At 40.1% G+C, this 22131-nt stretch overlaps 1 protein-coding gene across 5 annotated transcripts in view; it reads right to left on the bottom strand.

Annotated features, from left to right (window-relative positions):
* Positions 1–22131, bottom strand: part of NPAS3 (neuronal PAS domain protein 3) — an 845222-nt gene that overhangs the window by 111123 nt on the left and 711968 nt on the right. For all 5 annotated transcript variants that reach the window (XM_038544466.1, XM_038544462.1, XM_038544464.1 and 2 more), the window contains one exon: positions 14338–14512. In XM_038544466.1, the coding sequence (XP_038400394.1) occupies positions 14338–14512 (175 nt within the window). The remainder of the gene's footprint in view (positions 1–14337; positions 14513–22131) is intronic.

Below are 22131 nucleotides of genomic sequence, written 5' to 3'. Positions count from 1 at the left end.
TCTTGTAAACCATAGCCCCACCCCCTGGCTTCACAGTATGAGCTCTCAGCAAAGATCCGAATTCCAGCCATTCTTTTATAATTCTATCAGTAGTATGGACATGAAATATGGCTCCTGGTGAATAACTTTTAAATGGGACGGGGCTTCACCCAGATTGACAACTGTCTGATTGTTTATGTTTTTTAAATGTGCTTATCAAAACCATGTAGGATTGATGGGTGTTTTTAGATGAAGTTATGTTTTTGCAACAGACTTAATTTAGGACTAAGGTTAAGGCTTAGGATAAATGAGTGCATTAGATGATTAAAGAACATTTGTCTTGTGGGACATTTAAGTCATTTATTTATGACACTTAAAAACAAGCTAGGAAAGAAAGCACCATGGGTTTAACGAATCAGTTTTATACAAATGTTAAACTAAAACTAATGACTTTTTTAATGGAACTCCAAGATATGCCAGTTTACTAGATATCCAGAGGCATAATCAAATGTGCAGTGGAGTAAGCATGATGAAAAAATAAATATTGGTATTAAAAAAAAAAGTCTCAACACTGTGTATGTGTGTAGGTACACCCATGTGAACCTTCTTCCAGAAGTTTTTTTTTTTCCTTAATTGCAATTATTTCTTTATTTGAGGAATTAGGTCTTCTGCCTCTCTTTAAAATGCTCTTTTAAATGAAAGATTTTCTGATGGTATAGGAATTTGGACTATCGTACTGCCCTGTACTGGGTATGATAAAATACCTTGTCAGGGGCAATGGGATGGCTCAGGGGATTGGTAATGGGATATATAGTGCCTTTCACCCATAGGTCATTGGCTTGAATTTTGTCCAGGTTAGTGGTGACTAAAAGTCATTAACATCTCATGACTGCTTGGTGGCCTATGTGAAATGAGTTTCTTAATTTATTTATTTAAGTCCATATATAGTACCTATGGCTGGGGCATCTATCTGGGCATCTCTCTTGCTTTTATAGAAACACTCCACAAAATCTACACTCATATCAGTTCTCAAGATTAGTGATGAACTGAAGCCCTCCTACACAAAATAAATGGATCCATTTAAAGTTCAAACTAGTAGATGAGTGCCTCCACCTGTTCTCCAGCACAGACCAGAAGGGTGCATGAAAGCTGATTTAAGAGTAAAAGTAGCCATAGGTCGTGGAGACCTAACATCCAGTTCTGTGTCACTTAGTCTTTTGTGGAGCATGTTGTGGCTCTGGTGACATCATGATGGCCAGCCAGAAAAAGCGGGAAAAAGAGCAGTCAAGCACATCATGTATGCTATGCATGGGCTAAATCATGGGGTCATAAGCAGAACATTTTAATAGCCAAGCTAGAAGCTGCAAACCTTTGGAGACCAACATCAAGGTCTATTCCAAAGTGGACCTGGGCAGCCTCCAAGCTAGCCTTAGAAGAGGGGAAATTAGCTGGCATCTCTTAGTGCTCAGAATCTAGAAACAGTGGGAGGGACCTCTGAGAATAGGAATTAGGTGTCTCTGTTCTGCTTTAAGAAAACGAAGTGTACAAAAAATCTGAATTTGTGAAACAGAATCTGTGCATTAGAGAAGCTGGAGGAAGGTAGATTCTGTATTTCTGAGTCTTTCCTCTTATATGGAGTCTTTCCAGAAGGATTTCACTTACGGGGGATGGGGGAGGGAGAGAGGAAGGAATGGAGAGAGGGGATACAGAGAGAGACATAGGAAGAGTGTGAGGAAATTTTCAGAAGCATACCTATTGGGTGCTGTGATCCAGCAGACTCTGAGCCCTTTAAGTCAGATAACTGGAGCATGGTGTCAGTGAAGCCCATAATCAAGCTACTGTTCTAAGTACTTTACTTCATTTAAGATTTATTTATTTTTAGAGAGAGCTCGAGCACATGAGTTGGGGGAGGGGCAGAGGGCAAGGGAGAGAGAGAGACTCTCTAGCCGACTCCATGCTGTGCACAGAGCTGACACGGGTCTCAATCTCATGACCTGGGCTGAAATCAAGAGTCTGATGCTCAACTGACTGAGCCACCCAGGCATCCCTAAGCATTTTAGATGTATAAACTCACAACACCCTTATAAGGTATACTAATTTATTTGAAGTTAAAACCAACAGGTGATTATTCCTACTCCATTATCCAACCTATATTAGAGAGCTAAAATTTTGTTACGGGCAAACTGAGGCATGTATAAGTTAATTCACCTGCTCAAGGTCACATTTCTAGTATGTGACAGAGCCAGGAGTTCAACACATGAACACATGCTGTCTGGTTCCAAGACCCTGTAGTACTTACATATTTGCAACTACTAGAGAAATAGTTTAAGGAGTATGTCCTATAATTGGGGTTAGGACTGTCATCTTCTTATGTTATCAACTCTTAGTTATTAGAGTAACTAGAAAGTTAACAAGACTACAGATTTTTAAAATCCATAATATGAGTAAGATGACTGAATTAAATTGCTACAAATTAGAGAAAACAACCTAGTAACTGATGACCATGCCACACTGTGTCTCCTGTCCCACGGCTCTGACATATGCCCTTGTATCCGCAACCAGTGGTAACTGGTTGGGGTTATCATTCAGGGGGAGGAAAGGCATGTACAGAGCTCTGGGCAGCCCTAATCATACCCTTCCACCATAACCTATCTCGCTATGGTGAGTGGGAAACCAGAGACTTGTGGTTCTCTTGTAAATGAATAGGAGGACACGGTAAAAGAAGGATATGAGACTCTGCAAAATGAAAGCTCAGGGCTGCTCTAAAAACTGTAAAACTTGGAGCCAACAGGTCTTGACTTAAACTATACAGTTGATTATGAACTAGATTGACCTAGGAGTTCACCTTTAGGAAAGCTTGAAGGGCACTCTGAAGACTGATGAGAGATATCTGGGAGAGCTATCAAAGGAACGAGATAACTTGACCTCTGAGCAGAGTGGCTAGACAGTGATCCTGCTTGCATAGGAGTGTCTTGGAAGAAGAGTCAGGTGCGGATGGGAAGGAGTGGCATCCAGTTAGTAGAAACAACACTGTGCTTAATCACGTGTTTCTGGGGTGTCAGAAGATTCTCTCTCTAAAAAAAGGTTTCCCATAGTGAAAAAAATTGGGAAAGGTGAGTTCAACAAAATAGACTTATTGATCACACAAATTTCAAATGTTCATTAGATTAATGCTCATTGTTACTCTCCAATGAGAAGATATACTATGAAGCTTTTCCCTCTGCTCTTTAGGGGACCGTTTCTACAAAGAACCTCTCACAGGGCAGTTACCTAAGGAACACATTTTGGAGATATTGCCTTAGAATGTGTCACCTCTCCATTCTAGAAAGCAGAGGCCAAGAGGCCTGTTACAAATTGATGTATAGATTTATGCCTTGTTTATAAAATGGAGATGTCTATGAACTGTATCTTTCAAAAGAGATCCTTTTGATTCCTCTTCATCAGCTGGCTTATGTGAAATGTAAGTTCTGTGAGAGCAGGGACCTTCTTGGTGACTAGTATATTCCACAAACTGGAACAGAGCTTGACCAATATTCATACAATAAATAATGACTGAATGAGTAAAATAATGAATGAGTGAATGTTTTACAAATCTTAGACTATTGTGCTTACGTTTTTACACTTTTATATCACCTTCATGAAATGGAAAGCATTTCCCTACATATTAGTCAAAATTTTAATTCATTTTAATGTTATCAATTATATCAACTTTTGCCTCATTTTGACTAACAGTAATTTTAGGGGATCAACAGATAATTTTGATTCTCTTCCAACATCAACACTTGCTCCATTTAATAAACAGATGGCTGGACATAGGAAAGCAGGGTTTTAATTCTTTATGATGTCACTAATTTTACCATTGCTCTTTCTGGTATTTTTATGTGGAGGGGAAATCCTGTGACAAATAAGCAGCACTGACCAGTAGACTGATATTTTATCAAAGGCGCATGATATATTTTAATACACCATAAAGAGGAACAGATTTGAACCCTAAGGGAATTTATATCTTAATACTTTATGATCAATAGCATATGTAATTTTGTAATTTTCAAATTTTTCCAGATTTTATTACCAGTTGATAAAAAATAGTGGACAGATGGTATCATCAATCCTAATCACGTGAAAGCTTGAGACTTGCATAATTTCTAGAGTATTAACCATTATTAGCTCCTAGCTAAAGACTGACCACAAGGTACATTTCCACTGTTTTCCATTATCTTTGGTGCAAATCACCATTTCTTCTGTTGCAAGGCCCTTTAATATTTCCTCTCAAGATCTACTCACTGGGATCCCTGGGTGGCGCAGTGGTTTGGCGCCTGCCTTTGGCCCAGGGCATGATCCTGGAGACCCGGGATCGAATCCCACATCGGGCTCCCGGTGCATGGAGCCTGCTTCTCCCTCTGCCTGTGTCTCTGCCTCTCTCTCTCTGTGACTATCATAAATAAATAAATAAAAATTAAAAAAAAAAAAAGATCTACTCACTACTTCTGGATTAAAGAAATGGCCTCTTGAATGGTTTTCTTTGCTTCCAGTCTACTCTATTCAGCAAATCCTACAAATTCTTGACAAAATAATCAGATATCAAGTCCAGTGAGCATAAGCTACCTGCAGACAGGAATCAGCATGATACTGGGAAGACTATTCTAACAGAGCTGCCTGGGAAGAATGGAGAACATAGTCTCAGTTAGATGTCATATAATATGACCTACAAGGGAGGATCCTCCCAAATTCAAACTTGAAAATACAAAAATAAAGTGATCATGTTTTCACTGGGTCACTGCTCTGTTTAATAAGTTATGCCCAGAACTTATCATACCATTCTTAGATGCTTTTCCCTGGCACTCCAGCTCTTCCAGGATCTGGCTCCATCCTAGATGGGGACACACCTTTGCTTCAATGAGGAAGACAGGGCTCCTTCCTGCCTCCCAGATGCACCCCATGGTGCCACGTGGGATGATTCTCCTGGTAGATCATCCCTTACCTCTTTTGCTCTTGGGTCCATTTCATGTAGCACATGTGAATCATCCTTCCCCATCAAAGCCACCTACAGTCATTGAGCCTCTCCCTGACTTCTTACACTACTTGACATTTTTATGCCTCAACTGAAGGTAGCAGCACTATTGTTGTTCTTCTTTCTTTGGTGGTTGTGTGTGAGTCTTGTACTGATGATGATCAGTTTTCTAAGGGCAGGTGTCCTATCTTTTGCCTCTGGTGTTCTCTGCAAGCACCTAGCAAAGTACTCAGAACAAAACACATAGCCTGAGTTCAATTTCTAGGGCCACAGACCACTCTGGTGTGAGGCAAGCCATCTAGTATCTCTGGCTTTGGTTGAGGCTCATTATGAGAAATACATTACTTAGACATGCCTACTCTCATAATTGTAGCATATAGGTAAAACACAGTAAAGGCTACTTATTAATATCATCATAAATGTTCCTAGAGTATTTGCAACAAGTCGCACCTTGAGTAGAAAAAGCTAAAAGAGTCAGTACAAATTTCCAAAGCTAGCATTTCCTGGATTTGTTAATGAAATCAGTGAAAGGAAGATAGGTTGGGAGTACTCCCATTCAGAACACTCCTACAGAGCCCCAAAAGATCACTAGTCAGAGGAACAAATATTCCTCTGAACCTATCATGCTTCAGACGTTTTTTGGTTAATTAAGTAAACAAAACAAAATAAAAAACAACTGGGAAACCCTTGACAGTGTGCCTCAAAGTCCCTGACAGTCATGGTCTCTGTATGTTTGGGCATGTCAAAGCAACTCACTCCCAAAGAAGCAACACTCATGGACTATTAATTTCAGGGTTGACATTTCAAACCTGAGACAGTTCTCTCAGGATTGCCAATAGCAGTGGCTTGTAATACAATGCTACCCTGCCCATACACCACAGTATCCTGATTGTCATCATCATACTCCTGCCTTGTATTAATAATCTGTCCCCCTCACATGATGGTCAGCTTCTGGAAGGCAAGAAGCTTTATTTCCTCTGTGCTTTGTGTAATGTGTGACACATAGCAGACATGCAGTCAATGATTATGGAATGGTCTATATAATCTCTACTGTAAGGTGGGCCTGGATCTTGAATAAGAATTCACTCTAGTTAATAACAACTCCAGAAGAGACACAGTTTCTTCTCTCTCTCAAGCTAGTTTTTTCAACAGAAGATAGGTGATGTTTTCCATGGGTCCCAAGAAATCATGATTGTGTTTCATGAGCAGAGACCTCCAGGAGGCTATGACTGACTCCTGATGGACCCTATTGTTCATCTTGTTCTTTTTCCACATCATGCCTGCCTTGGAAGGCTGGTTTAAAAAGGAAGAGCCTGGAAAGGCTTCCCAGAGCCTGAGGCAGAGCAGAGGTGAAGTGCACAGAGACAATTTTGTTATGCTGTTGGTTGAGGAGGCACATAGGTAATGAGGACCAAGAGACTCAGGGCTGAATTTTGCCTATAATCGATTCAATGCTACTATTCACTGTGGTATGAGGAGTTTCAATGTAGGAATGAAGGGAGGGGAAAGGATTATATGGAGGGTTTTAGTCCTAAGTGAGAGACTATACTTAACAAAAACATGGTTTAGCCAATGAACTCTGTGCATCAGGGGATAGTTACATTTCTCTCTGGATGTCAGAACCCTCTTGGAAAAAATTCCTCTCCAGGGTCTGCTTGGAGGTCTTCTATCAGGGTTTTGTCTCCTTTTTGCATCTAGTTCCTAGGCTTTGTGCCTGTTTCAACCCCAATATTGTATCCTTTACTCTAACCTTGGCTGCTGAAAACCTTGTGTGGTTTGGGGCAAGCCACTTGGATTTTCTATCACTTCCCCTTCCACCCCTGCACACCGCCCCCCCACCCCATCTATAAAATCAGGATAACACACTGACCTGCCTCAGAGGGACAGTGTGTGAATTAACTCCTGTAATTAGTGGTTTCTGTGCTCTGCATACACCAAGCAGGATATGAGTGCCAGCCAGGTCACAGTGGCCTGAGCTCACTTTGCTTCTAAAGCCATACTCGAGAATAACTGCTTGGCGAAGAGCTGACAACTGGAAGTTGCAGACTTTACACAGAAGCAATATTTCCAGTATTTTCCCCAAGCAATCATGAGTAAATTGCTCACTAGGGGTGGAAATGGTTTCCAGCCAGCTCTGCCTCTTCTGATCTGTGCACCCTGCAAAGCTCAGTCAATGCCAGGTAACGGATCCTTCGTAAATCTGCTGTTTAGTGCAGATGAAGAATTCAGAATGGTATAATTTGGACAGGGATGAAATTTCTGTGCTGTGATATGTATTAAAAGCAAATAACTTGTGCTTTGTTCAAGGCAAGAGTTATAGAATCTATAATTTGTAATCATCCAATGACATCCACTTATTTTTGTCAGTGTGTTTTAATGAAGAGGGGCAGTGCATCCATTGACAAGTTGTCTTGGGTTTCATTTTAGAAACTCTGAAAATGTACTCCTTATCACCATAGGTAAAGAAAAGTCAAAATTATGACCTAGAAAGCTATATAAAATAACTTAAAAATAATGGGTTTAAAAGATTGATCTTTTAAACCTTCAATAGAAGGTTTAGGAAAAAAATGCTACATATAAATGGGGTGAAACTATCATGTATTTTGCTGAGTCCTGTGCTTCTATTATTGAACAAAACATATTTTGTTTGTAAATACCATTATATTAATTGATACATAAGCTGCAGTTTTTCTTGAGTTGCAACCACTTGATTTTAACTTTGGGAAGAGAAAGTTTGTTTCAGAACGGCACGCAGAACTCTGGTGAGATCCACCATCTTCTCTGGGAACAAAAGGGAGGCTATTCTTCTATTGTTAAGTGAGTCACCAACTTCGTTTCAGTGGGTCAGGGTGTCAAACCCCAAAGGGATGCAGTATACTACAGCTGTGTGACCTGGGAGCTGGCCTGGAAGGCCAGCATAGCCCAACGGGAAGAAGAGATTTCACCTGACTTTTCTTTAGCTCCCTCAGGCAAGATCCTAGAAGTAAAAGGTCCCTTTGAATTGTCCTCATTGCGCACACCGACCAGCTCCACCAGCTCGCAGAAGTGAGCTCATGCAAAATGAAGGTGATGTGTGCCTAGGCCCTGAATGCCAAGGAGAGCGCTCTCAAAAGTATTTCTTTCCTTCTGTGGCAGTTCAGATGATCTTGCTTAGCATAGCTGGGGATAAAAGTGACATTTAAAAATAGTCTACTTTCTGCATGAGAAAAATAGTACTGCATCAGGGTCATGTTTTCGAGGCCAAAGAAGGACTCTGAGTTTGGCAAGGCAGTCTCTCGAATAGCACTGGCTTGTTTTTAGTATATATGCGTCATCTTCATTCAGGAGTGGCAAAAGATAATTTCTATTTCGTTTCAAAATAACGATGATACAGCTAAGGGAAATAATTTTGCATATGTATTTTTTGGTAGAAAAGCTGAGTTTATGCATAAATGATGATCTCTTTGGGTTATGAAAAGATTAGTTTTTGTCAGGCTGCTTTCCGACTACTAGATTTGACACATACGTGTGCACATAGGTATTAACAGGAGGCAGGACAGTGTTGGGTAATCGTGAACTAGTCTGGATCATTGCTACAGCTACAGTAGGGATGTATTTTATATTCAACCCATCAGAGATAACCATGGTACGTTATCTGGTGGATTTATCTTTGCTTATATTGTATGAATATGGAAAGGAATTAAATGTGTGTTTACAGTTTGATAAACATTCAACATAAATTACACATTTTAATTTCATTTATTAGTTGGGGACCATGGAAAGCAGAAATTTCATTGCATACAAACTGCCATTCAGACGGAAGGATTAGCAGTTTCCTGAAAAGGTACACTAATTCTAAGAACAAAATTCATCTCTTTCTCAAGTGAGTCACTGCATGGTTTGTGCTTACATGGGTTTGTAGTCAGGGTTTTAGAAAGGTAAAAGTAGAGCGGCGCTCACCCTAGTGACTACGTAGTTTGTATTTTATACTTCCAGTGGATCTGACATTGCCATCAAGAGTAAATCTAGTGCTAATAAACATCTTACATTCAACAGCTTGAACTGTTGTAGTTGCCGTGCAAATGATCAAGCTCTGTGGATGTCTAAAAGGACTTGGTCTGATCTTTTAGCATTAGCATGCGGAGCAGTCTCATGATATTATCTTACCATATAACGACTCCAAAAATCTCACAGAGATTAATGGTGATAACATAATTCCAGAAAGTTGCCACTCTATATGTAGAAATATATTGGCAATAAAAACCAGTCACTGTGTGCCTTTCCCCAGTAGGGGACCTCTCACTTTTCTTTGATTTTTAAAGGCTTCAGATCAATAACTGGAGTGACATTATTAACAGCTCCCTCAACACCTTGGCCAGCGCTAATATTAAATCCATTACACCTTCTGTTTGACATTTGCAGTACAGCAGAAAGTGCTGTAGATACAGTCACATTGTCTGGGGACTGAGGTTGGATGTGGGGTTAGTAAGATGGTTTCCCTTGCCTGACTTCTAAATTCAGTTCATTGATAGGAAACTTGAACCAATAAAAAAAAAAAAAATCAAAGAACGTCCCCTACCCTTGCCAACCCTATACTAGATGGTAAATAATTCGCCCTTAAAGGCACAAGTGTATCTCATATCTCAGCAGGTTTTGAAACAAAATAATGATCTGATCCTCAGATAAAATTTTTACATTCTTTATTGTTAGTCCTAAACATTTATTCCACTAATTAAATCACTTATTGTGAAACTGTCTAATGAGTTCAGAGGAACTGCATTCCTGTCGAATCAAGTGTTGATCAAATTTACCACAGCACAGATGCATAAGTAGAAAATGCAGATTATTTCCATCCAGACAAGTGCTCAACAGCTTCAATTCTGCTTGTCTTTAAAATATTGAGGACATAGAGTAGGCATAGTAAATAACATAAAGATAGCATAATAGCATAAAGATCACACTATACAATGTTTATCCTAACCCCCCATAACAGGGTAGGTCTGTCTGAAACTGTAGACAGAGCACAATAACCTCTGTTTTAGACAATCAATGGTTAACCATGCTGCTGTAGTTATTCTTGACCAAAAGTACTGTCTCATACGTTTTGCTAAATTGTCTAAATCCTGGTGCAGTATTGATTTCTCTCTCTATGAGCTCGTACCCATTCAATAAGCTGCAAGAACCTCTTGTCCTGGCTGAATTCCCTCTGAAGCAGGACCCAGGCATGTTACTCCTGCCAGTGGAGTCCTACAGTTGGGACTTGATTGTTAGCTAGTGGGAAACAAACCACTGGAGACAGAAAGGACATTTTATGTTAAAGTGAGGAACATGACAGGGAAAGTTGCCTTAAGGTTAAGTGAAAAAGCAGATTACCAGAAGCCTGTGTGTTATGATCTTATTTGGGACAAATCTTCCACCCACTCCACACTAAATACATGCATATACAGGAACAGAACATCTGGAAGGATAGGCATAGAGTCTATACATACTAACGGTGGTCATTTTGGGGTAGCAGGATGTTTGGTGGTCTTTTTCTTTGTTTTCTGTATTCTCTAAAGTTTTCACAAGGCGAATGAATTAATTTTAAGGAATATAAGGAGATTTTTAAAGTTCCTGCAGGATTTCATGAAAGAACTGCTTTTCTGTTTGTTAAGCATTTAAAGAGGCAGCACTGAAATTTATTTAAAGAGGATAGCATTCATAATCCTGGGATTACAGAATCATTAAGAGTAATGAAGAGCTACATGCAGATCTAGAAAAGGAAAGGAACCATCCAGACACCCTGTTCTAGAGGTTCTATGCCACCCCCCCCCCCCCCTTGCAGGAGCCTGCAGGACAGCACAATCTCTTTCTAAATGTTGAGACCTACATAGGCACTCTAGAACTTTATAACCTACAAAGAGGGCCACCCGGATTTTTCTTCTGCCTGACTTTAAGATTTCTCTAGAAGAAACCTCATATTTACTAAACTACTAATAACTATTCACACATGTAAAAGGTTTATTTGGGTTTCTAACAGTCAAGGGATTTCCCCCACTCCCCTGCCATCATCCTGAGACTTCAAGACAAGACAATCACAAGGCTGGCAGTTCAGAGAAACCGAATTCCTATTATGGCACAGTATCACTGCCTCTTAGGCTGGTTTAGTCACTTACTTCCTTTTATTATAATGCCAAATGATATTTAGATTTCAGTCATTTAGTAATGCTACACTGAACACATCAGGGCTTCTGAAAAAGTCCATACCTTCATTTTCATAATCATCACATACTGATATCCCCTTTCCAACAACATTACACTACCATTTAAAAAAGAATGTTTCGTCAGAGTTTAAAAGATTATGTTGCAGTGAACAAGTCTTCAAAAATGTCCCCTCATATTACCAAGAATTAGGAAATCTTGTTAAAATTCTTTCCGCCTTTAAGAAACATAAGCAGCTTTGGGATGGAATGCCTTGACGTGAACTTCTTAAGTAATTCCCGTGGAGCAGCGATCTGCATTAGTGAAGATATTTAGTGAAAGGTATCACCCTACACTGCTTTTTCGGTATTTAAACAGTCAATCTAATTGCCTTTTAAGCCTAAGATTGAAAATAACCAAGCTACAGAGTTTTAAGGCAAAGTAAGTTTCACATTTTGTAATGGTGGGAGCTATATTCTTCATCAAGGAAGATAAACCCTTCTGATGCCACTGCTGCTAATGAGCCCCAGTGGTTAAGAAACCTAGAAAGCAGAATTTTCAATTTTACTAGTTAGGATGGCTCCAAGAAGGTTGGGAGGGCAGGGAAAGGGACCCAAGTAAATTGTCAGTCATACTTCAATATTGGATGACAGACCAACTTTAGAGGAGATACGTTACTCTCCTAATAGTGTGCCTAGAGTTGTTTTATGGATCCTGGAGCTTCATGGAAGGCATGGGTTTGATCAGAGTTCGTATAATCCATCTTAAACCAGTGTGATTTTGACTCTAGCCTATAGTATCCCAGCAGAACTGGTTTACAAGTTTACTGGATTTTCTTTTTCTCCCAATCAAAGTCTTTTCCAAGTGACAAGTTACCCTTAACATGTGTTTGGGGAGACATCAAGCTCAATATGAATCAACAGTGTGATCTGGCTGCCAAGAGGACCGAATTCAATCTTATGCTGTTTTAACAGAATTACGGTAATCTAAACCGAGAAAGAGGACAGTCCCTCTGCTTTGTACTAGTCAGCTACAACTAGAGGGCTCCACTGGGTTCTTAGAGGGTCACCAACAAACTGAGGCATGGCTAGGGTGGGACACCAGGGTGGTGGGGGTCCCAGGAACATGCTATTGAATAATGTTTGTGGGATTAGGGGCTGTTGGACCTGGAAAAGAGAAGGAAGGGAGGGAGAATTTGGCATATCTGACTTCATGTATCAGAGAGGCTAGGATGGTGAGGAAGTAGTAGATCTGAAATGAGATCCCACAGGACGGACCTGGGATCAGTGAGGAGAAATGGTGGCAAAGTTAGATTTTGGCTCCATCTTCAGAGAACTTTCTCTGGGAGCTGTTCGCCAATGGAGCGGGCAGCCTTGAGCTCAGCCTTTCTGAGCTTCCCATGGGGGCAGTTCCAGCAGAGGCTGGGGGGGTTGCTGTGGGCTTTGACGTAGAGGGATGGCTGTCCTGGTAGAAGGTTGGTGATCATCTAAACTTGAGGGTTTGTGAGTTGGAGAAATGAGGGTTTTACAAACTTTAATTTTTATACATTGAGTGTTGAGGAGTATGAGTAATTGAGGTTCCCTAATCCATCTCCAGAAGGAAAGAGTAAAAAACTATTTTCATGTGCTATTTCTCAAATCTGCCCAGATAGGAATGTTCTAATGACTAAAAAGCAGCTTCACATATCACTCAATGAAGTCTGTGAGTAACAGTAGAAGATATGACTTCCCTGTGAACAAAATTATTTTCATTTTTAAATGGTAAGGAGTAGTCTTAAATACTCTCTCTTCTCATGCCTGGTGCTTCACTGGAGAAAGATGCTCACCAATGCAGCAGAATAATGCCCTAGAAGCTGCAGTTAACTTACACGAGGAAACATGAATTGGTTTTAGATGGAATTACAATATTTCCAAAAAGGCAAATATGTTTTTTTTTCCCCATCTATGTGAGCAAACATACTGTGATTATTTTTAAGCTGGTCAAATTTAAGTATTTTCTTAGAATCATTTTAGTATTAATCTTAAGACCGGTTTTTTCTACTTTTCTTTCTATAAAATGAGTTTGTGTTGCAAATCTGTTTTAAAGCAACACATCAAGTAAAGTACAAGCATCTTTAAAGAGTGCAAAAATAATTTCCCAAGTAAGCAAATAAAACTTTGCACTTCAAATCAGGCCTTGATTCATTAAAAATCTTAAACTTCTCATGAGAAAAATTAACATTTAAACCACTGCTGCTTGGCCAAGCACTCCACCACACAAGAATATGAAATATCTCCTCTAAAAAAGTACAAAAAGGACAAAACCACAAATGTGGAACTTCAATTAATTTAAAGCCCCAATCAGCAAAGAATAAATCCTTCGCAGATCTAATTACCAGCGCTCTCGGAAGACCCAGGCCGACCAGCCAATCTTCCCCGTGTTTGAACAGCTTGATGAACTAGGGGACTGATGGATATCAAGTCATTTTGTTTAATTTATAAATGGATTTTCCCCTAATACTTAAATTATCATCAGTACAACACAATGAAAATGGGAACATTCTGAATGCAAAGTCTATAAGAGTCCTGGAAGGAATCCCAATGAGGAATGTCACCTCTGTTCATTCCTCTATACAATTGATCTAATTAAATACTGAGGGTGGAAAGGCAGTTTAAAATGTAGCCATTTCTGTTTTCTTTTTAGCCTTAATTTATCTGTTCACATCTTTCAAGTACCTTCTGATGCTTACAAAAAAAAAAAAAAAAAAAAAGAAAGAAAGAAAGAAACCAAGATTTCTGCAAGTCCCTAATATTTTTAATTCTCTACAAGCTACGACTCAAGAAGCCTTTATCATAGATTTTGCTGAATAATAAATAAATGCATTACATTTAGCCATGGTAACAATAAAAGGAAGAGGGCTTTCCAAATCTGAACCTTTTCCCTCTAGTAATGTGAAAGACGAACTGAAGGAGCTAGTATACCTTCTCTACGTATTGTTCAACTGAAATTAGATCTCTGGATTATACTTATTAAAATGTCTCCTTATTTTCACATCTCTTCCTTATTTAATTACTGCCTGGGACAGAAAGCTGCATGGAATCGTTAAATACCATTAGACCTATTTATAGTCTCTTCACACTGGCAACTTGAGTGCAATCGCCGGCAGAGGTCCTGCCCACCATCCCACATGTCGGGGTTGCGATTCCCACCTGGCTCGGGGGTCTCCGACTGGGAGGAGGAAGATGCTGAGCTGGCCCCGTCCTCGGCAGCGCCCTGCGAGAGGAGACCCCGCCCGGGCGGGAGCTTCATGCCCAGCTGCTCTGCCATTTCCACGTGGTCCCCCGGGTGGACATAGTCAAAGACGCTGCTGCCTGTCAGCTCCACCTAGAGGGGAAGAGAAAGGGTGGGAAAGAAAGGTGTCACGGCTTTTTCCATTCTCCAGTTCAGCACCGCTGTGGTTCAGAGTCCCAGCAGAAAGGAAATACGTGCAGGCCCCACAAACAATCCTGGTTGGAAGTCCTTCTCCTTAGACGCTGAAGGATTCTAGTCAAAAGAGAAAGATGGTTTTGGGGGGGGGGGTGTATTTAATTAGTGATTGTTTAGCCCAGTTGTTTGCATAAAGCCCAAACACCGTGTGAAACGTGGATGAGCCTGCCTCATGTTCAGCTGTTTTATCCATGCATCATCAAATACTCGCATGTTTGGTGTCAACCGGATGATTGACTGAATTCTATGGTTTTGAGAAGTTTGGGCTTTGTATAGATACAGTCAGAGACAGTGGAGGAGTATTTTCCTTAAAATACACCAAATTCCAAGATGTATATTTATACATATCAGCTTATTTCTATGTGAATTTAGATGGAAGAAGTGTTGCTTACAAATATATGCAAAGGCATAATGTTTTCATTAAATATTACTCATTAGCTCAGTAATCATATGGAGAATTTTCCATGCAAAAGAGGTCAGCTGGGGTCTGAACCAGTCCTTTTTTTTTTTTTTTTTTTTTTCTGCTAGTATCAGCTTGTTTTGCCTTCAATCTAATAAGATACATGGTGCAAATCTCCTTGAGGGCCTTAGGAAAATGTTTTATTTTGTATACTCTTTCTATCAGGCTGATTTGTAAAGGTAAAGAATGAGTACGGAATATCAGAAGAGGGTCAGCCTGCCGTGGAGGCACAGCCCCTATCTAACGGACTGGCCTTATCTCTGCTCTTCTGGTGGTATAACGCTTATATCCTTCCAAGAAGAGCAATAATGCTCCTAAAATAATGCTGGGTTCAAGGTAGAGAGATGTGTCAGCAGCAGAACAAGAAAAAAGCTCTTTCCTGGGTCCCTGATGGGTTTTCCCCGATCCTGGGAGTTTCCTGGTCTCAGGCCAGCTCTAATGCACCCCAGTGCCAGAAATTTAGACTATCGTAAGTTTCTTGCTGGATCTTTACCTAGAACTCCTTCCTACCACCTGTCCCTTCCCTGTGCACTTTGCAGCATCCCTCCAGACGCCACCTGAGAGCCTGCACTCTTTTTCTTCCGAGAAGGGAGGCTGGCAGTGGGCGAACCGTCACAGAGAGTGTAATACCCAGAGCAATTATTATCCCCAGAACTCTGAGTCCCAGTAAAATGATCACATCTACTCCCAGACACCATTTGATTAAAATCGTAACGGGCTACACATCTTCAACATCTATCAATTAACAGAGGGAGAGCCAGAAAAATGGGAGGCTAAATTCAGTTTGGTTAATAGCTATTCCTGAAAAAGGCTCGCATAACTTTTACCGAAAATGAGGTACTTTCTCTTTGCTATTAAATTACACTCTCCTACCGTATTACCCAACTACTGACTCTATCATTTTACAATAACTATTTCCTCCATTTGATATTGTTACAGAGCGTAAATCAGGATTCATAAGTGATCAGTTCCTACCCTCTGGGAGGGAGGGATTACATGGAAATAATCCCTTTAATGTGCGCCTTGCCTCTAAGCATTTCACACAGCAATAAATGGGTAAACTGACTTTGAGCAATTAAGAAATTAAATGAAACTAATAAAATGTGTGTTTTAATATTTCTTGATGGTTATTTTGTTTGGGGATTAGCAAATATGAGGAAGTCACTCGCGTTTTGCATGGAGCCCAATTGCAGCACTTTAAAATTGCTGTCACTTCTCAAACTCCGAGTCTTTCCTTAATACTGCAATGTGCCTTTTGGCACCAACCACAGATTGTGATAAGATGACAACACAGGTGGGAGATTAATAGATTTTTTAGGGGCGTCGGCTATTGAATATTCATGTAAGCCCGTCTTATGGCGAGGAGGAGGAGGCCACTGTCTCCACAGCCTGCTTTGCTTGGTTGTACAGGCATTTCCTTTCCATAGCAGGATGGCCCAAGTATAGCACATCTAGAGCAAGACTGAGTCATGATGTGCCATACCACATTCTTCCTGTGCCCTCAAGAGCTCTTGCGCCAGGATACCCCAGAGTCAACAGTGGATGGAAAGGCTGGCACTGAAAATTTGATTCTCTCATAGTCTTTATGTGTGTGTGATACTAAAGGCCACACAGCGGAGGGGAAACCTCAAACTACTTGGAGTCGTAACTTGACTTAGAGATCAGAATCTTTGCATCCTATGCTGTGTGATCTTGTGCCATTCACTTAACCTCCCTGGGCTTCAGTTCCCTATTTGGACCTTGCACGGGAAATGGCAGTACTGCTACTCCATGGGACTCTGCGGGGGAAGGGGAGCACTACTCACACTGTGTTCTACAGGGAGGGAGGGGGTCCCCTGGAGTGTCCCCCCAATGGCAACAGTGTAAGGTAGTGGCCTGGAGAGTTGAGTTGAAAACAAGACTGTCTCTACCTGCCTCTGAGCCTGATTTTGAAAATCTAGCAAAACTGTGCAGAGGAAATAGCTTTTTTTTTTTTTTTAAGATTTTATTTATTTACTCATGAGAGACAGAGAGAGAGAGAGGCAGAGACACAGGCAGAGGGAGAAGCAGGCTTCATCAGGCTACAGGAGCCTGATGCGGGACTTGATCCTGGGACTCCAGGATTACGCCCAGAGCTGAAGGCAGCACTAAACTGCTGAGCCACCCGGGCTGCCCAGGAAATCACTTTTTATGAAATAAGCAACAAGATGCCTACTGCCTCTGCCAAACAGCGTTTGGTGGATGAGAGTGGATGACACCCAGGCACATATACTCCTATGAAACTCGAGTGAGGAGTTCTTATGGCTTGTGTGGTGTCTGGGAAGTGGCTTTAATCAGAAAGTATGGCCGGAGTGATGTGCACTTTGAGCCCCAACTACAATGATAACACTGGGGGGAGGGGGGAGCTACCGATCACTGTGTACAAGTATTGTCCATACTTTTCTTCGATTGATCCTTGCAACACTCCTTTAAACTCTTCTGATTATTCCTGATTTACAGAAGAACCTGAATACTAGCAAAGCTAATGGTGGCAGAAGAATTTGGTTTGAAGTCTGCTTTGTCACCCTACCACTTCTTGGGCAGTGATTCTGCAGTCAGGGAGGCTGAGCAGGGACCTCTGTGCTCCGCCATCCTTTAGCTTCACTTCCATTAAGGAGAGAACACTGAACATCAGGGTGGGAGGAGGCCAGAGGTGCGCAGCCCGCCCAACGCCAGGCCTGAGGGTGCTTTGCCTTTAGACTCTTAGGCAGAAAAAACGAATGAAAGCAGGTATACTACATGGACAGAGACATGGGGATGGACAAGAGTCTCTGGACCTGGAATCCTCCTTCTCTTCTTCTTCTTGACATCTTATGTTTGTCTAGCACTTTCAACATTCCTCGCACTGCTTTTCACTTCACTCTATTAGATTTTAGAGATGGGAAAGACCTTAAAAACCATCCGTGGATGCCCTCTTATTTAATAGGTAAGAAGTTAAAAATGCTTGTTCAAATTTACCCAGCTGTTTGCTGGTAGAAGTAGGGCTGGCTGCCCAGTTGGCAAACTCTCAGTTAACCACTTGTCTCACCTCTTGTCTGATCTTCTCTCGTAGGAAGGCTGGCTAGAACTCACCTGCCACTAAATTCTACACCTCAAAGTACACTGCAGGAACCAAGACTAGGGATCTTTCTCTTGATGAACAGACATTACTTCATGCTACCTTGAAACAGGAAAAATAAATAGAGTTCCAATCCAATGTCACTATAGTTAATTAGATACCCTCAAATCCTCAGTTACCAAGTCTTCCCAAACTTGGCCCCAGAGAACTAGGACTAGTGTCTCATACACAGGAGATTTATCACAAATGTTTGCCGAATGAATAAAGGACAACTATTTAGGCCTGAAAAAAATTTGCTTTATCTGTGCTTTTTTTTTTTTTTTTAAAGATTTTATTTATTTATTCATAGACACAGAGAGAGAGGCAGAGACACAGGCAGAGGGAGAAGCAGGCTCCATGCAGGGAGCCCGATGTGGGACTCGATCCCGGGTCTCCGGGATCACACCCCAGGCTGCAGAAGGTGCCAAACCGCTGCGCCACCAGGGCTGCCGTATCTGTGCTTGATTTGGACAAGTTTCCATTGGTTCTTTTATATCATTCATGGCATTATTATAACATTATTTGTCCTGTAAAATGAGTTACAATATAGCAACATGATATGTTTATTTCTAATAAGTATTTGTTAAATGTGTGGAGACCTTCTGCCTTCCTTTATAAAAGCCAACATAGTTTAACTGAGGATAGGATTATAAAAATGCTGGGAAAGGACAGGTTTTTAAGGCACTCTTTAATGCAGCCATTTTTTGTAACCCCCTCTCTGTAATCTGTAACCGAATGTGGCTAGTGGGTTATCCACATGCTCGCATAGTTTTGTAAAAATTATTTCTTAACTATCTCTTCAAATTAACAGTACAACTCTGGAAAAATTTCATTTTATATTGACTAGGATCTGCATAATGGAAAGGTAAAGCCTCTCTCCCCTTAATATTGTGTTCTGATTAGTGCGAGTTGCATTGTATGGCAAATATGAGACCCTCTTCATTTTATAATAAATCCAGTTACCTTACGTGGCTAAAGAAAACAAACATGCTATGTTTATTAACTCAAGAAACAGACCCATGAGATTTTGAGCTGTCTTTCTAACCTAAAGAGGAAAAAGCAGTACTGTTTCCGACCTTGCTCACTGGGTCCCCCTTTCCTCTCCCTGAGTGACATGGAAAGAAATTCCTCTCTCCCATTGCTGAGTGTATTGGGAAACTGCTGAGAATGTGTAAGGGGCAGGCGACAGGCAATGAGTCATAAACAGCCTTATCCAGAAATAGGATTTGGTCTAAACTCCTTTCTCCCTGTGCTTTCCCATTCAACCTACCCTAGATTCCTCCAGAACATACTATGGTCACTAGGGCCATCTGCATAGTCAAGCTAAACCATAGCTTTCCTCGAATTTAATTCACATTCTGTTAGCTTGCATGTAATTTGCACACTAGACACAGTTGATTTGGTAACTCTGAAGTTTCCCAGAAAAAAAAAGTAAATATATTATACAGTGGTTTGAGTTGACTTTTCCATGTAGGGTCATTGTATCCTGCTGGTAGATAGGATGGGGCACTAATTTGTCTTTTCATACATCAAGCAAGCATGTCGATAGCCTTTGCTTGGCCCCCTGGGGTGAGCAAATACTTTTTAACTACAGCGATGTACTAACAGTGCAAGTCATTGCATTCAGTGCTCCTTTGATTGAGATGGTTTGGTACAATGAGGAACAGGCAGCAATGTCCTCGCCACACTGCAACAACTTAAGAAAGATATTTTTATAAAGAAAGATCATAAAATCTATTTTTTTCTTCCTTTAAAAATATTTCAGTGTTAGGAATAATACAATGTTCATTTTTATCACGTAAAAAATATTCAAAACCTGCCATTTAAGGTATAATTTCCTAAACCTTTTATATGTGTTTTTGTTTGTTTTGTTTTTTGTTTTTTTTTTTTAGTTTTTGAGGGCATTGGGATTGATGGGAAGATTTGGAGGCACTGTTGGTTCAGCCCTTTTTCCAGAGTCCTTTGCAGCTGGGCCCTACTCCTACAGGGGATGCCAGCAATATTGTGATAGAAGGTCACACCAGCGAGAGGACTATGTTAGTGGCAAGTGGTTTGGGAAACTAACTCCCAGGTTAGGCTTGCAGATCTCCTATAAGACCCTGGTTAGAAAATCCTGACCCAGGATAAGAAGGAAATTCTATTTCAGCATGGCAGGTTAGGATTTGTAGTTTTTTGGGGGTCACGTTTCTATTATTGAGGGATAATAAAGTGATAAAAGAATAAAATATAATAAGATGTGATAGCTTGATTAGCATAGGTTTTCTTTGGATTTACTGGTATCTTAATGCCATCTTCATAACTTCCTACGTACTGCAGAACTCTACTGAATATTTATGAACTGTTTTGACAGAAACTTGATGTTCTTTACTGCTCTGTCTCATTCTATGTATTTGCTGACTTATCTGAAGAAAAAACGCATAAAAGCATTGGGTCTGTTACAGAAATACATGTATAAATTAGTAGAACAAGAAGAAAGAAAGGTTCTATATCAGAACGATGAGGCAGAATGAAAAATCCTTTCAATGTCATCAACTAAGAAAACGAATCCAACTCTCTCCTTACAGATATGTTAACAGAGCCTTCCCTTGGAAGAATTTGAGCTAAAAGATACCACATCTTGTGTTTATTTTATCTTCAGAAATAAACATTTTAACTCCTTTGGGAATCAGTGAGGCCAAGTACTTTTCCACTGTTTTTTCTTTTTTTTGGGGGGTGTACACTTTTCCAGAACCCTTGGAGCACCCGACCTGAGATATCTGCAACCATGATATCCAAAGAGAATACTGCATAACCAGTTCTGAACTTTGATTAAGAAGTGCCAGAAGATAATTCCAGTGGCTTTCCTAGTTCTCAGAGGAGTAAAAGAAAAAAGCTGTTGGAGAAATGGAATACCAGTGAAAATAAAGAACAGATTGCAGATACAGCTTCGAATTTAGGCACAGTTTTAAGGAACAGTATGCTGCTTTTATGACTCTCATTCCTAATAGTTGAATTGATCAAGGACACTGATTGTTAAATATTCAAAAGTGTTAGGTGGTCATTACTCAGTCTACAGTTGAACATATTTGAATGCTTCTAGATATGGTCTCGGTATAAAACAGATACAGACTTTGAAGACTCTCTCATTTTTTTTCTGCTTAAGAAATAAGTTATATACTGTATTTCATTTTTTCTTCTAGTTCTATGGTTCAGGATTTCTCCATCACCCTATATTATGAAGGCAGTGGTTTTAGAATAGTTTTGATATATCAATATCTTTTTCCTTTCATTAAGAGCCACTGGTTAAAAGAAGAACCTAGAGAATGCTGTAATACTGAAGGGACATTACATCATAGGAATGAGCACAGGGATTTGTGAAAGTGACTAAATCAAGAAATTTTAAAACCTTGCTTTACAAGGTTCCCATAGTTTTGAAGTTTTAAAGTGTCTGTAGGGCAGGAAAGGCCAACTTCTTAGTATTTATCACAGTGCTGGGAAGGAAAAAAGGATGCAACTGGAGGTTACATCATAGTAAAAAGTGAAATGATGCCAAGAAAGAAGGATTAACAACCTTAAAAAGAAACTGAAGTCAATCTCCCTTCTCTGAAGATGAAACAAATAGTAAGATGTCACTTTCAAAGCTTCTTCATTACCTTGGTAATAAGGAAACCAATCGACATAAAATAGTTGATATTGGCATAGTTAATCCAACATCCTCAAATTTTACATGGTTCAATATTTGTCATTTAAATCTAGATACACATTGAGATGCATGTTATGCATGGCCATGCTTCAGTATCAATTTTTGTTTAATTGTTTTTATTATTCTTACAGTGAATTTTGCCCTTTTTCTTTTGGTCACATAAATAAGAAAAAGTAGAAAATTCTTATACGTTAAGACTGATATTGAAATTTTTCCCTGATTCTAAACAGCCCTTTTATTTTCAAGAAAGGTAAAATGGA

The sequence above is a fragment of the Canis lupus genome, chromosome 8 (assembly GCF_011100685.1).
Source record: "Canis lupus familiaris isolate Mischka breed German Shepherd chromosome 8, alternate assembly UU_Cfam_GSD_1.0, whole genome shotgun sequence".
Lineage (NCBI taxonomy): Eukaryota > Metazoa > Chordata > Mammalia > Carnivora > Canidae > Canis > Canis lupus.
This window is presented reverse-complemented; position numbering and strand designations above follow the sequence as displayed.